At 41.5% G+C, this 16,630-nt stretch overlaps 1 protein-coding gene and 1 long non-coding RNA gene across 2 annotated transcripts in view; one reads left to right on the top strand and one right to left on the bottom strand.

Moving 5' to 3' along the window:
- Positions 1 to 1,886: 1,886 nt before the first annotated feature.
- Positions 1,887 to 15,413, bottom strand: HEY2 (hes related family bHLH transcription factor with YRPW motif 2). Its single transcript, XM_049654315.1, has 5 exons — positions 15,112 to 15,413; positions 13,103 to 13,181; positions 12,885 to 12,968; positions 10,515 to 10,596; positions 1,887 to 6,108 (listed from the first exon to the last, which is right to left on the bottom strand). Exons 1-5 carry the CDS (start codon positions 15,192 to 15,194, stop codon positions 5,423 to 5,425), a joined length of 1,014 nt encoding a protein of 337 aa, XP_049510272.1. The 5' UTR covers positions 15,195 to 15,413; the 3' UTR covers positions 1,887 to 5,422.
- A 192-nt stretch (positions 15,414 to 15,605) lies between these two features.
- Positions 15,606 to 16,630, top strand: part of LOC125938891 (uncharacterized) — a 132,600-nt gene continuing 131,575 nt past the window's right edge. The window contains exon 1 of the long non-coding RNA XR_007462853.1: positions 15,606 to 16,040. This is a non-coding gene — a long non-coding RNA (uncharacterized LOC125938891). The remainder of the gene's footprint in view (positions 16,041 to 16,630) is intronic.

The following is a 16,630-nucleotide window of genomic DNA, read 5'->3' as shown; positions in this document are numbered from 1 at the left end:
AGCATTTGCAGTGAGTATTCGCGTTTTGTCTTTGTTAGATCTGTGACTTAGGTTGGCCTGGCTCTGTCAGTTACAGCAGAGGACCCAATTCCCTGACCAACTCCATTCCTGTCTGTTCCTTCCAAAAGAGAGGGAGAAAGTACCACCTGGTACCTAGAGAGCCATTTCTCGTATGCCTTTGGTCCCTCATACAAGATTGTGTATGCAAGCTAAGGGGCTTTTTTTCTCTTTAAATTCTCCCATCTGAGTTCAAAGACTTATCCTTCCAAAGAATATGAGCTATAGTCACAGTTTATGATGTCATATTTGCTGTAGCACTTTGTTTTAGTTGCTGAAATATTCACAACCTCAGTTATTGCTTAGATCTTAAAAGAATTACAAGGGGAAGTCAAACTCCATTCTTCAGTAAAACCAGAACTGGGAATAGTCCCACTGGGCAATGAAAACATGAAAAGCTAAAAATACATCTATCTTTTAGATCATAAAGCTTACAAAGTTAATCCAGATTCTTAATTTGACTAGGACCCTATCCTGATGCGGTTTGTTTTGTTTTAATTCTAGAGAGAGAGTGTGAGCAGGGAGGAGGCACAGAGGGAGAGAGAGAATCTTAAGCAGGCTTCATGCTCAGCTTGGAGCCAGACTTGGGGCTCAATTCCATGACCCTTGGATAATGACCCGAGCCAAAATCAAGAGTTGGATGCTCAACTGACTGAGTCACTCAGGCACTACAGGGTATTTTTAAAGTAAGCTACTTAGCCACATTTTAATCTCTGTACATCTCTAGCCATGGATTTTTAAACTTGTACTTAAGTACACTATTATACTATAGTAGTGCCTCAAATCCAAGATGTACTTTTTTTTTTTTCTTTTTAACACTCTAGAAATTGGGATGTCTTATGATCAATGGATAAAGTTCTGTTGTGATTCTTTTCCTTAAAAACTGATCTTAGGGGTGCCTTGGTTGGGTAAGCATCTGACTCTTCATTTTGGCTCAGGTCATGATCTCACGATTAGTGAGATTGAGCCCTGATCTCACTTTTAGCACAGAGCCTGCTTAGGATTCTCTCCCTCCCTCTCTCTCTGCCTCTGTCCCACTCATACTTTTTCTCTCTCAAAATAAGTAAACTTAAGAAAACAAAACAAAACAAAAAACCTGATCTTAAACCAACACTGTCTCTTGTAATTGATGGTCTTACTTATGGAAATTGCTGTGTGATGTGACCTAATGACGTAATGATTGGAAAAGGAACAAGTTGATTATAAAAAGAAGATAACCCCAAAGACTTAAGATTTATGATACATTATCATATGTACATGTGGGTCATTAGAGCACATTTGGCCTTTTTTAATGTTTGAACAAAACATCCTCCTCGTTAGTATAGTGGTGAGTATCCCTGCCTGTCATAATGTTTGAACATTACTTTAAAAGTCCCTCAGATTTATTCAAATTATGATGAATTATCATGTTTGTAACAGTACAATATCCCAATGAGACCAAAAATCCTCTCCAACGAGTTCTCAGAAACCTCTTGTCTCACTCTCATGGCACTTCCTTATTTTGAGGGTCCTTGTGAATAGCTAGAGTGACAGTCACACCTATAATTGTCAGGCTATAGAATCACATTAGCGTGTGCTACCCACATGTCATTCGAAACTTAACATGTACAGACAGGGTACACAGTAGTTATTCAATAAATAACTTCTGGCTCACTGATGGGAAATACAAAAGTGTGTTTTAATTACTGTTGAACTATATTTCTAGGCCCAAAACGGAGCTACTCCTACCCAAGTGCTACATGAGCAGATCGACCTTCAGATAACTTTTGAGTGCCTTTAAACGTTCCACTTGACTAGAGGTGTGGTATATCCAGATAATCCCCCGATGCCAAGCCGACTCTGGGCCTTCTCACCCTAAACAAGGTTGATTATGTAACCCTGCCAACCAGATATTTTCCATTTTTCTCTTCCCTGTTCTTTATTCTTTATTCTATAAAATCTTCCTTTTGCCCCATTTTGCAGTTCTCCAAAAGGAGACTGCCTCATGAAGTGTTAAATAAAGTTTGTATCACTTAAATTGTTTTCTTTAATCGTTTTCTGACATTGGGCATACATACAGCTTTTAACATTTGGGGAAAACCAGATTTCTAATAATGTCACCATTTTCCTTTTATCCTATGAAAAATCCCTTGAATTAATTTTGGGATTAACTTTTACATAATTAAAAGCCACTAATAAATCAAACTTTAAAAGTTATTTTCCTCCTGGACCATAAAAATTTTTTTTTTTTTTTTTTTTCTGTTTTGGGAGCAAACATGAAAGCTACCACACTTAAAGGCAGAACACCACTTTCACAGAACATTGTATCAGAGATGGGAAACAGTTGTTAAAAAGAAACATCAGGCTCAAAATGGAGTCACTTGTGCAAGACCCACATAGGCAACCAAGACTTAATATCTAACCAAACTGCAGTGACCTTTAACCAGTCAATCTGGAATTAACCAATCAGTACCAGTGAGGCCATCTGCATGACAGACCGCCACCCTTTCCCCAAAGGAAGGTGACCTTGCCCGAAACAATTCACTCTTTGTTAGAAACTTCCTTTTGCAGCCCCCTTCTGCCTATAAAAGCCTTTCATTTTGTATACCTTCTTGGAGCTCCTTTCTATCTGCTAGATGGGATTCTGCCCGTTTCATGAGTGGTTGAATAAAGCCAATTTGATCTTTAAATTTACTTAGTTGAATTTTGTTTTTTAACACAGCAAAATGTGATGTCAATAGCTAATGATGTGAAACACTTATCAAGGACCAATTAACTTCAAATGACCAAAATTATAGACAACGATCACCTTTAGGAACTATGACACCCCTTAGCAACTATGTCGCAAGTTGTTTTGCAAATATTTTAATCAATTAATTGGAAAAATAACAGCCCATATGTAACAGGGAAGGAAAAAAAATGTAAGGAAAAACCAAAAAGGACAAGAAAGGGAGGAAAGGAGGAAGAAAGTGGATTTATCTTAAACTATTTAATCCAAATTAAAAATAAAAATTCCTGATCTCTAAAATGGTTTACATTCCAAAAAAGGAAAAGAAATTCTTTGAATGCTGACATTACAACAGGCACAGAATCAGCTACTAGATCTTAAAATAAGAATTACTTCTATGCCTATTGTCCACAAATCATGACTCAAAAGCAAACTTCAAATACTACTAAGTCCATGTCCTTATTTGCTACTTAACTCCATCAGAGCTAATAGAAGATGCAATGATCACAGAACTTATAGACAGGAGGAACAAAGTGATCTGGTTTTGCTCATATTTTACCCACATACAGACAGAAATTAGAAAAACTATATACTTAATTTTTCAAAACTAAAATAATGTTAGAAACCTCACACTTTTCCCCTTAATAGCATAACTGACATGAATAAAAACATTCTTTTTTTAAAAATTCTTACGTTTGGCCCAATAGCTTCAGGAACTGAAATAATCTCTTCTAGGCTTTATTGAAGGAGGGATATGTGCACAATTTCTATAGCATCAAAAGAAAGTTTCTTTGAGGTAGGTACAGAGGATTTCTCATCAGGAAGCATGTATATGCTTATCACATATACAGGTGATGTTTTAAAAACCCTCTACAAATGTTTTTGAGTTACAAGATGTATGACACATTCTAGCTTATTATCCCAGGTTCAATGTACTATTATTTGGAGCTCTTGTATTTGCACTTTTCTAAGAACCACGGTTAAGAATAAAAGGCAGAGAAAACTGATCACTTCCTGTCTCCAAATAATGTCAAACCCGCCTATGCTGAATTGATATACAAGCTCAGATAAACACTATTTTCAGGCAAGCTGTGAATTATATTAAATGACTCTGAAAGTGAAAAAGAAAAGCCACGGCTTAAATTGTTAGTGAAGGAAGGCCTTGCTTGAAATTCATGTCAACTTTCCATTCTGCAAAGCAACTCATCCACATAGAAATAGTCAAAAAAAGGACTTCATTTAATTAGTGATATTTAGACTTTTGCATAGAAAAAGGTTACAAAGTAATGCAAAAAGGACTAGGTACAATAATTTTAAAACAAATATTTAAAAGTATAATTTTGTATAATGTTTAACATTCTCATGTTTATTGCTTTCTCCACACAGCAGAGAAATGAAGTGCGTAATAATACATGCTGTGTTTTTACCTTTCAAACATAAAATCTCACGTGCTCAATTTCAATGTATTAAGAGATTATTTTGTCATTAAAAATAAAAAAAAAAACACCGTTATGCAGCACTAGTCTAGGCATGAACAAAAAATAATTTATGTACATCCCACTGCATACATTCATCTTGATTTGGGATCAAATGCAATCATGAGCTTGACAAAGAGCATTTAAAAATCGTGGCTTTTCTCTTCCCAATGCTCTCTCCCTGTCTCGTCACCTCCAGAAATGCAGCTTTTCCCAAAGGGCGACAAGAATAGGTATTACACATTATCAGGACAAAATGAAGAGGATAAATACGTAAAAACAGTCCAAATGAAACAATAAATTAACCTAAACTTTTAGACACTGGAGAGTTTTCAAGTTGGCATGAATCAAATAGCTTCTGGGGGGCACATGGCAGGCAAGTGCTTCTAGGTGCACTCTATGTATGGTTTTACATAAAGAAGCACCAAATTTTGAGCCATGGAAAAAAAAAGTGCCTGGGGGCTTGCAGGCAGGGCAGAAATGGCTGTTAATCTGAGCACTGATGGAATAATTGCTTATACCAATGCATTGCTAAATGTCACCATTTGGCAGGCAAGTCTGTACAAAGAAAGAAAACTAAGATAAAACTAGGTCTTTCAACTTGAAAATTATTTTCAGCAATCCTTTTGGCCAACAAAACCTCTTGGTTTCAACAGAGTACTCTTCGCTGGCATTTTATTAAAATGTCTGCAGCCTAATGCAAGACTTCTGTCCCTTTCCTGTCTTAACCTAACCTCTATGATCTTCTTTACTTGTGCAATGTTAATCTGTTCACAAGAAAACTTTACTAGCTCAGGCACTTATGAAACACAAATATTTTTTTTCCATCTAGTTTCAAGAGAATCCAGTCAGGGTTTTGGTTTTTTTTTTTTTTTCTTCCCCAATTCAGACATACTGATGCACTCCTGGATGGTACAGTCCATATATTTCCCAGGAAACTTCTAAATGAAAACAAGTGTGAAGTTTTCAAAAGTTGCTGATGTCAGTTACCAAGCTGCCTTAAACAAAACAAGAGAGAAAAGATAATACCACATTTCCACTTGTGAGGTTTGTGTCTCAAATAGCTTTATTGTTCCTTTGTGGATCTGTAGACATCTGTATGGCTACTTTCAGGGTGCAGAGGTTTAAGCTGACTCTGAAATGAAGGACATTCAGTTACTATTGCAAAAAGTTCAATGCAAACTTAAAAAGCTCCCACTTCTGTCCCCCAGGGTCGGTAAGGTTTACTGTTTGTTCCGCCGCTTGTCTGCTGAGGGCTGGAGGTGGCTGACACCGTTAGGGGCGGGCTGATGGCGGTGGCGGCTGCCACTGCTGCAGCTGCGTTCGGGGGGAGCATGGGGAAGGCCCCCGCGAAGGACAGAGGGAAGCTGTGCGCGGCTGCGGTGGCTGCTGCAGCGGCTGCGTGGACAGTGGCCGAGAGGGACAAGAGAGAGGTGGACAGAGGTGGCACGCAGGGGGCAACGCTGCCCGTTGACGGCATCCGAAGGGCAGAATCGGCGTGGGCAAACGTGGCCGTGAGCAGGGCGGAGCCGTGGGCAGGAGGCACTTCTGAAGCCGTGGAGAGGCGACAAGGCGTTGACTCGGAGGCGTGGAGTCCGTTGGGTTGGAGCAGGGCAGCGGGGAGATGGTGGAAGGCCGCCGCCCAGTGGTGCGGGTGCAGGGGGTGATGGTGGTGGGCCAGTGAGGACGTCATGGCCGCCGCCTCCCGCTGCGAGGCGCACGTGCTGAGATGAGAGACCAGTCGTACCCGCAGGGGATCCGAGGAGTCCAGGCCCTCCACGGAGCTCAGATACCTGGCCACCTCCGTTAAGCACTCCCGGAATCCAATGCTCATGAAGTCCATGGCAAGAGCATGTGCGTCAAAGTAGCCTAGAAGGGGGTTTGAGTGAAGTGGGGGCCAGGGCAGGGAGTGAGAGAAAACGGCACGATTACTGTGAGTAAACACCAACTGTGCTCCTCTCGGTGCTGCAGAAGATTCAAGCGGGATGACGACCCTTTCTCAAAATGTTGCCAGTTATTTATGGTTGTAACTTCTGCAGAAGAAAGTACACTTTGCAATTCACATGTGTGACAAGGCTGGCAATGCTATATGCTACAGTTGTTCTTGCAACCAAATACTACGGTGGGGAAAAAAATTAAGAACATCCGTGTTTCAAACACTTCCATAAAAAACCAGGAGGGGATGTCTCTCCTTTTGTACAGTGGGATAGTGAAATTCCCTCGTAAACTTTTGCATGGAAGTACCGAGTTTCAGTCTCTTTGTCTCTGTCACATGAGGTGGAGATTAAAGGGTTTATCTGAAACATCCTCACTCTTGGCATTTGTCACAGAGATATGAAATGTATCTTAGCAGCTTGAAGACCTTCTTTAAAAATATGCTAGAATTTCTTAATAAACTCAACAATGTTTTTTGACTTTTTTTTTTCAAAGTGAAAACATCTTGTCATTAGTTTGTAACAAAAAGATTTGATGAAAACAAAATGACTTTTTAAAAATCTTGGTTACTAATTTGAAGATCTTACTTTTCTATCATGCAATATCAGGCTGCTTTACTGATAAGAGATTACTATACCTCTTTGCTTTTCTTAAATTTAAATATATATTTCCTTCAGTGGTTAGCTTACATTTTCCTGGCATCTACCCAGGAAAAAGATGTGCATTAATTTTTCAGTGTGTATGCATGCACAGCCCACATCGAAGGTCACTACCGTAAAAATGGCTGGAGCTGGGTCACATTTAGAAGAATCCCTTTTTATCCACTGATAATACACTGGACAGAAAATAATAAAGTATTTTTATTAATAGTGCCAATTTAGGATAGAATAATCAGACAATTGGGGAAATGTCACCACTTTGAATGGGTGACCTCTAATATGTACAAATGCATCTTTTTTCAGATTCTTTCTCATTTGTAACTTTTTTTTTTTTTTTTAGCTATTTTCAAATTAAAAATTTACTCAGTTTTGGGATATGGGTATATCTAAATGAGAAATACCACAAAGTTATTTTCGTCTAAGGCATTTATATTCTCTTTTTCATGTTTCTGTAGATCAAAGTATTACCTGTTTCATTTATCATCCACTAAAAATTAAACCATCTTATTCTGTAATCAAAGCATTTGGAAAATAGTATTCACAATATTCACAGTCCTAAATAAAGTTAGAATATCAACAGAAATTTGGAAGTCCCAAAAACACATCTGAGGCAAAAAGATACACCATGAAAACAGTAAAAATAACAGCACAAAGCAGATACAAGAGAATATCATGAAATGTGGGAGATCAGCAACAAAAATAGTTAGCATCCCAGAACTTCAGCTTAGTTAGCAACAAAGTCCCTGGGATTAAGAGGGAAAGCTCTTCCTGAAGACGACGCCTCCGTGGACAGATTTCACATGAGGACCCTCAAGGTTCTTTGCGGGGCATTGCAGGCTTCTAATTTTCATGAGGTAAGGAGGGAGGAAATCAACAGAAGTCAGAGTCCAGAAATGCAGAGGGATCTAGAAATTTAGGTTCCTCTACTAAATTCTCTCTAGAAGCTACCTCAATACCAAGATAGACTATAAAGAATGGAACAACATAATTGGAGCCCCAAGAGCTTCCAAGAATTTTCATGAGCGGGTACAAGATGATTGAAAGCTGTGGTTTGCCAGCTGTATGTTGTTATACGTGGCTGAGTTCTCTGTTGCATATTGAGGAGTATCAATTGTGTAATTCCTATTATGTTGCTGAATGCAGAGGGAAATGGCAACCAACAGCTGTCTCCTGGGAATAGATATTGGGCCAATAATAAAAGCACACGGAGCCATTCCACACCACTTCCTTCATGCCATCACTGTTATGCAGCTTTGAGTGAATAAACTCACAACAACCTTGTGAGGTAGACACTATGGCTATCATCATTTTGCAGATGAGAAAACGGGCTCAGCGAGGGTTAGTAGTTTACCTAGGGTCACAGAGCTAATATATGGCAGATCAAGGATTTGAAACCAGGCAACCCAACTGCAGAGTCTATGCCCTTCACCACTGGGAGGCCCCTACAGCAGTTGTGAGTCTTTGATGATATGAGCTCACATTGCCCGCCCCTCCTGTTTAAGGCCCACATTTTCTCCTATGGGATGACCTCTCTAATGACTTGGCAGTCAGGCAACTTGTGTGGAGCTTGCTTGGAAATGTCTGTTCATAAACTATTCTGGGATGAATTTTAGGACTGTTCAGGTAGCCAAGAATAGCAACCAAGAATGGAACTTAGTTTTTATAATAAGGCATAAGAACAATATTACTCTTTAGAAGTATAGCTCATGCCAAATATTTGAAACCCTGATAAGAATTCTTGGCCTTGTGGTGAACAACACCAAGGGAGGCAGAGCAATCAAAAAGCTGTTCCTGCACCATCACTAACTCAACTAGTCTTCTACATCTGAAGTAGCAGGTGCAGAGACAAAATCATGGGGCTGAAAGTGCTTTAGAGCTCAGAGTGCTAGTGTAGGCCTCACAGTACTGCAGAGCACTTCTGCCTTGGGTTAAAGGTCAAGCAGCAGCCAAGCTGGGCTGGATCACTGGCTTCTACGATTTCATCCAGTTCTCCTCTATTATGTAAGAACTTTTACATCCTATTCTGAGGGTTACATTTTAATGATTAGAAATCACAATTCCATACCCATGCAGGATGGTTTCTAGAGAAGGTGGGCTTCTCTTTAAAGTGTTTACTTCCCACCTAAAAGATTGTGAAGGCCAGTGCTGATGTTTTGTTTTTTCAGTTTACTTATTTTGAGAGAGAGAGAGAGAGAGAGAGAAAATGAACGAACAAACAGGGGAGGGGCAGAAAGAGAGGGAGAGAGAGAATCCTAGGCAGCTTCCACACCATCAGTGAGGAGCCCAATGTGGGGCTTGAACCCATGTACTGTGAGATCAGGACCCAAGCCAAAACCAAGAGTTGGACACTTAACCAGCTGAGTCATCCAGGCACCCCCAGGGCTGATGTTCTAAAGGGCTTCAGGGGCGCCTGGGTGGCTCAGTCGGTTGAGCATCTGACTTCGGCTCAGGTCGTGATCTCACAGCTTGTGAGTTCGAGCCCCGCATCAGGCTCTGTGCTGACGGCTCAGAGCCTGGAGCCTGCTTCTGCTTCTGTGTCTCCCTCTCTCTCTGCCCGTAACCTACTCACATTCTGTCTCTCTCTCAAAAATAAATAAATATTTTTAAAAATTAAAAAATAAATAAATAAAGGGCTTCAGCAGTATGGCCATACTGGAGTTAAGTACTGAAGTACTTCTATACCAATTGGTAAATAGCTACTTCCCTCCAATGCTTTGGCTCTGCTCTGATCTAGGGAAAACTGTGATACTATGTGATAAAAAGCTAATGCTGAGCAGAGAAGCCTCCAGGATGGAGGGAAGCACTTAGCCCCTGGTGGTACCCTCTCCCAACCCAGTTGTCAAATGTACTGAGTAACAAAAATACTCTCGGTTAAGGTGAATAGCAAAGGCTTGCTTGAAGGCTAAAAACAATACAAAAGGGCAAAATCAAGTCTCAGTAACATGTGAGAAGAAGGATAATAAAATGTGAATAAGTTATTACAGCTTTCAGGATCTCAAGTCTATTTTCAATATAACATGAGGGTCCATCCCTGACCTCTGGATGATTCTAATACAGAAGATATCTCTCCAGGGCACTGGGCCGGGGGCACCTATTCCTGTTTGCTCTCTGCAGGAATGACTGCTCCATTAGTAGTTTCCAGTCCAGAGAATTACTACCTACACTTCAAATGTTCTGTCTGGTCCAAACCCAAGACCAAGCAAAATCTGAAAACAATGAAAATAATTCTTAAGTCAATTCCTTTGAAATAGTTGTACTGTATTGAGTCCCAGCCTTGATCTAATGGAGTCTGGGGGAAGGGAAAGAACAAGAGAAAAAGATTGCCTTTAACCTCCTGTTTATGTTTGGATGTTTGTGTGTTTGTTTTGTCTTTCTGTACAGATTCCAGCATGTGCTTCTGAGGTCCCAAACAAATCTCTGACCAGGCTGCTGTGAATGAAGCTTTACTCCCACAGTATTATGAAAGCAAACACAAGCCCAGGGTCAAGTGCTTCTTTTGTTCCAGAAGTTCTTTCCCACGAGTTCAATCCTGCCATTAGCATTGATTTCTACAGCTTTAATCTGGGACCTCCTATCTCAGCTTGTTAAAGAACTGTTCAACTATGACTTTCCTATAACCTTAGGGGAGGGGAATGAAAAGAGAAAGGCGGAAAGGGGGTAAAAATGAAGTCACCTACTTACCTTTACCCCCAGTTGCCTGAAGCATCTTTAAATGATCTACTGTCATTTGCAGTATTTCGGCTTTCTCTAACTTTGCAGATCCCTGCATAAACAAATCATGAAGTCTTATAAGTCTTATGGAAACTGACTTGGAACATTTTACACTGGATTTTCAATTTTTCTTCTCACTAGAAAAGTCTAAATTTAATTTTTTTCATAGAAAAATCTGAATTCTTTGCAAACTTTACATGCAAACAATAATTATTACATCATACCTAATGACAGATATTTGCCAATTTATCATTTAAAGACTAAAAGGCATAACAAATAATTTTTTAATCATATGATTAAACTATATTCCTAAGATTACTCCACTAAAACTATTACACTGCAAAAATGTCAAATCTTGTATCCAATCTCTACCCTATATTGGGGGACATTCAACAGTCTAGATCAGCTGAATCCAACTCTGAAGGTTAAGGAAATAGGATCTTAGCAAATTAGATTTTTCAAAAATAAAAAGTCCTAGTAAGCCTTTAAGATACACCCCTGGTAAGGAGAACCAAAAACAAAAAAGGGAAGACTTAAGGTTTTTTGGTTTTTTTTTTTTTTCCAAAAATTACCAGCAGGTGTCACTGTGAATGCCAAGTTCATAAACAAGAAAGCATAATTTACTCCTACCTAGTAAGCATCAGAAATGCTTAAAGATTATTTGAACCCTTTAGAACAGTTCTTAATAAAATGCCTTGGGAATATATTTATACGTTCTACTTTTCAAAATAAGGCAACCTCTAGAAACCAACCAAAACACAAAATGTGCCACCTTGAACTGCCTCAGAGGACTCTGGGTAGCTTCTAATTTCCTGGAAAAACTAAATAATTAAATCAATGTGTCTTTCTCAAAAGGAAACTGAAGTTTTCTTCAAGTTCCTATGCTCTACTTTTTTGTGAAAATTATCAGCACCCTGTACATGGTGAGAGTGCCAGAGTCATTGAAACCGCTAGAAAGAACACTCTTCTAATCACACCGTAACAGGGCCAGCTCGCCAGGGTTGGTAGCCAAGCCTGGCAAATGGGAAAGCCTGTGTTTATGGTAACTAACTGCCAAACAACTGAGGTTAGCTTTTAAGGTTTAAGTCGACATTTAAGAAAAAAAAATCTAACAAACTGATGGGAAAAATACTCACCAAATAACTGCAGACATTTTGGTACCCAAAGTGAAAACAGTGATTACTGATGTTTTCATTTTCAGCCTATTATCATTGAAAATGTTACTAATCAAAACTACAATTTCCACGTTACATTTAGCTTACCAAAGTCGGTTTCAGCATATAGGTATCTTTTTTTTCTCTCACAAATGTATAATCAAGAGCCTGTTACATCTTGCACTTCTGTCAATATTCACTTTTTCCATCAAGATGTACAGGAGTTTCAGTGAAAGTAATAACAAAATTGCAGTTTCTGGATAATTGCCAAGGGCTTTTGTAGGGCTTGCTGTATAATGTTTGTAGTTCATGAAGTAAACAAAAAAATGACATAAACAAACAACTGCTGTCTTATATGCTATTCGAATTAAATTGAAAGTATTTCCAACAGTGTATGATGCCATATTCTTTGAAAGATGCTCTTAGAAATCTGTGCCATTAGCCATTGTGGCAAGAGATATAAAACTTTTCCAAGAAAACAAAGGAAGATTTAAACATTTGGCTTCCTCCTTTTCTAAGTATGCAAAAAAAAAAAAATTTATTTTATTATTATTTTTTTTTTTGGTAAAGGAATACTTGAATTCTGAAAGAGGGAATTGTTGGCTAGTTTTATTTTTATCAAACTTCCAAAGAGATGCCCCAAATAGAACACCACTCTATTAATCTAGGGATTAAAAATGAAACTAAGTGATTTGGTAAATAAATTGTATTAGTATTACCATTCAGGAACTAGAGCTAGAAATGTTACTTCCTGGACTTTTGTTATTTTTAAAATAAAAAGCGCTTCTTTTTTTTTTTTTTAGCAGTTTACAAAAAAGTGAAATTTTGTGATATATATATATGTGTGTGTGTGTGTGTGTGTGTGTGTATTTAAAGAGTACGACATACAGCTGGGTTTTGAACAAAACCACTACTGGTCTTCATAGAAAGAACAGAGAAAGCATGAACACTGTTACCCTTAAGGGAAAATAAGCTGAAGAATGGAAATGTTTTTCAACTTCATGATGGATTATGTTTTTAATAGTTTTGCCACAACAAAGCATTTTATTGAAATAGCTGCTCTGTGCCAGATCAGGGCACATACACCATTATTTTAATGAGCTTTAACAAGAACCCACATTCCCAGATGAGAGAATCAGATTTTCTGAGTCTTTTGGTGGGGTGGTCAGGGGTGAGGGTTGCTTACTTGTTTCTCAAAAGCAGTTGGCACCAGTCGTCTCAACTCCGATAAACTGTTATTTATCCGATCTCGACGCCTTTTCTCTATTATCTATCCCAAAGAAAGCAACACAACAACAAAAATTTATGAATACACAAATGATAAAATTACTCTTAATGGAAGAACACCACTGTTATACATTAGTCTGAATCACATGAACTAAAAAGAAAAAAAAAATCACATACCCCTCTCCTTTTCTTTCTTGCCATAATCTGAGATGTTGTTGTTGGGGAATTCGATCTAATCACAGAGCTAGTACTTTGCCTGTGAAACAGGAACAGTACATCAGGTGCTGCATTAACATAACAATGGTTTCTTCTGGGTACTTCATAGCACCCATTAAATATTGAGCGACTGCACAGCTCAGGTCTATATTATTTTATTCTTAATTCTTACTTTTCTCTTAACATACTTTGTTTTCAGCCCTTATATCTCTTTCCATGCCTTTTTTTTTTTAACAAGTAATCCAGACGCCAAATCCATTGACAAAAACATCTCTCAACTTTTAAGTCTTGCAGTGAAAAAATTACAGGCAGACAGAATGAGAAGTTAGAAATTAGTACTTCCTGGTGCCACTCAAAAATGTTTCTTGAAAATCAGCTAATCTCTAATAGCATCCTTCCTGCACCCTCCTCGTCAGACCCACTAAGCAAAGCAAAGCAATTTTAAAATAAAAGCCATGTTTAGCACCACTATCAAACAGATATAAGGTCATCACATGTCAAACTGTTGTCCCTAGATGCAATCTTCAAAATAAACAGAAGTTATCTTACTATCTCAAAACTTCAATTAGACATATCTCACAACAGAAAAAAAAAATGTAATGTTTTGTATACTAATCTTCCAAAAGAATGCCCCAAACTAAATACGGCACTGATAGGGAAATTAAAATTACATCAACTACTAGGTAAATGTTTTAGTTTGAAAACGAAACTGTAGGTGAGTATCCCCTCGTCTTCAAGCTAAGCTTAAATCTCTATAGGGGCTGCAATCAATCTTGAGTTTACTAATGAAAAGATATTTTATACTGAAAGTTCAATCAATTATCACCTATAACTTTTATGATGCTTTCTAGTTTGTACATGTCTCTCTTCATAATTCGTGGATACTATGCTTCTTTATGTTCTCGAATTCTCCAGGTTCCTGTTATTTGCTCTCTTTCATTTTAGAAATGTTGCACACACCAGGTTCTTATTACCTCACCTTCTCACTTCTGGATCTTATTTCTGAATTAACTGTCTCCCTCAGTCCCACCCCATCTCAACTGGTTTCATCTTTCACAAGGCTTCTTCTGTTTTTCAGATCTCATTTTTTTAAGACGACACACGCTTTAAAAATAATTAAAAGATACTTTGCAAACGCTTCCTGTAAATATCTTTGCTGTTGCTGATTTCACGCTTTGGCTTGTGCTTACGAGAATAACGATGTGGAAAGAAAACCAGTATTCCAAAGGTAGGAAGAATTTTGCTCTTTGAGTGACAGCTGCAGATAAATAATTAAGGAGCTTGTGGGGATGCCAATTAGAAGCAATTATCATTTGACCCGCCTTGGCACTAAAATGCCTCGGTAATCTCCCTCTGTCACTGGAAAGTGGAGGTCTGGCTTCTGTGATCACGACTCCGATCTTTTCCAGACTTAACAGCAAGCAGTCGAAGAGATGATCTACGCCCGAAACGATCCGTCACTCACTCTCCCGTAAACCCACTCACACACGGCCAACGGAAAGCTTAACCTCCTTAGCCTTAACATCGCAAACTACTTTAATGTCTCCAAAAGGCAAGTCATCATTTTAGGCTCTTGAAAACTTAAAAAAAAAAATTCAATCTGTTTTGCTCTTCACCTGGCCCATCCTTAAAGTGCTCCCACAGTTTCAGAGGCGGGGGCGTCGCCCGTCGCCAGCAGGTCCGCTTGCCTAACGCTGACAGCCTGGGACCCTCCCTCGCCAACTCCTGCGCAGTCTTTCAGTCGCGTCCCCTTTCCTCTCCGCCCCACCCCTGGTGTGAAAGCCGACATCCCCCGCCCCACCGCAACGCACGCTCCGCGAGCGCCCACCGCTCAAAATTTCCCGGGCAAAACTTTCCCCGCTATGTTAGGACGCCGCGGAGAGGAGCCTTGGGATTTCCAAGGAGCCGCTCGCGCACAAAGCTCCCCGACGCCTCGGGCTCCGGGCAGTTCCCGTCGAGCCCGCGCTCACCCCGAGTAATTGTTCTCGCTCCCCACGTCGATGGTCTCGTCCATGTCGCTCTCGGAGGTCGTCTCCTCGCAAGGGCGCTTCATCGCGGCGAAGACGGCGCTGGGCACAGCCCAGCCCGAGCCACCGACGCCGAGCGGGGCGCAGCGCCCTCCCTGCCTGCCTCCTCCCTTCCTCCCTCCCTCTCTGGGCCCGGGCAGGCGCGGCTCCCGCGGCGGCGCGGTCGGCTCCTCGCGGCTCTTTCCCACGCCGCAGCCGAGCTCGGCCGCAAGAACCGGCGCCGGCCACGCCCCTCCGCGCGGGCGGGGCCACCTCGCCCGCCTCCCGCGCGCAGGCCCCGGCCGCCCCGCCGGGTTCCGCCTCCTCGGGGTCGGCGTGGCCCACGATTGGTTGGGGCGGAGGGGCGGGGCCGCGCTCGCCAATGCTCGCGGCGGAGGCTTCTGCAGAGGCGTGGGAACGCGGCCGCGCACCTGGGGTCCGGGAGCTGCGCGCGGGCGGGAGAGGCAGCGGCGAGCCAGAGCGTGAGGTTCATAGCTCCCGCTAGGGCAGCACGCGGACGTGGGCGCGAGCGCGGCGAGAGAAGGCCGCTGAGGGGCGGGCTCCGGACCTCGGGTTTCGGCCCTCCTCCTCACCCCCCCACAGTCTGACGGTGAAGTTTCTGTCTTGTGTTTAAAGAATAACTCCAAGCGCGTGGCTGAGTGTGAGCGAGCGTGTAGTGACGTTGGGAGGCGCCGTGGCTTAACCGAACCGCCCCACTCGGCCGTCCCTCGTCTGGACCAAAACTGCTGACTGGCTGACCCTGACGGTCACATTTGCCCTCTGGGGTTTTAGAAAACCTTAAATGAAAGTTGCTTTTCTCCCTGGCAACTCTCGAGGCTGCTTCCGCGGCCTCTGGGCTGTGGACAGATAAGGACGTGAGTTTCCCTGACCAGGTACTTAACCGCTGGCTGTCGGAGGGTCTGAGGTCGGCTACCATGTGACGTTCGCTTTGCTCTAAATCAGTTATTTCCATTTGGCCACAGGGGCCTTGGGTAGTAGACCCCGCTGAGTAGACTGTGAGCCGGAGTTGTGTCTCCTCCGGCGGCGGGAAAGACTAGAGCAATGGTGCAGGTATTTCAGGACACACTTTTAGTAGTTTTTCAACTTCGAGGTTTTCGGGCTTGGATTACCCGGATGATGGCAGTTCTCCGCTCCCCTAGGTGTGTGCCGTCGCAGCGGCAGAGTTCATTAGAATCCCGAACGTGAAAAAACCAAGCTTGGAAAATCAGTTTGTTTTCTAAAGGACGAATTCGTGTCCTGTGTTCAGTGCATTAGACAACGTGGGTTGTAAAAACTACAGAAGTGCTTGGAAAACATGTTTTTAAGCGGCTCTTCCCCTGTGTTGCGGGGCTTGGAGAGGCTACGCCGACGTGCCTCCGCGAGGGCAGGAGCTGGGCAGACCCAGAGCGAGAGGCGGCGTCGGCTCGCCCGCCCCGGCGCCGCGGTACCGGGAGGCGGGCGGCGGGTTGGTCGCGGGCGAGCC

Source organism: Panthera uncia, assembly GCF_023721935.1.
Source record: "Panthera uncia isolate 11264 chromosome B2 unlocalized genomic scaffold, Puncia_PCG_1.0 HiC_scaffold_24, whole genome shotgun sequence".
Classification (NCBI taxonomy): Eukaryota; Metazoa; Chordata; class Mammalia; order Carnivora; family Felidae; genus Panthera; species Panthera uncia.
The sequence above is the reverse complement of the archived record's forward strand: the minus strand, read 5'-3'. Positions and strand labels throughout refer to the sequence as shown.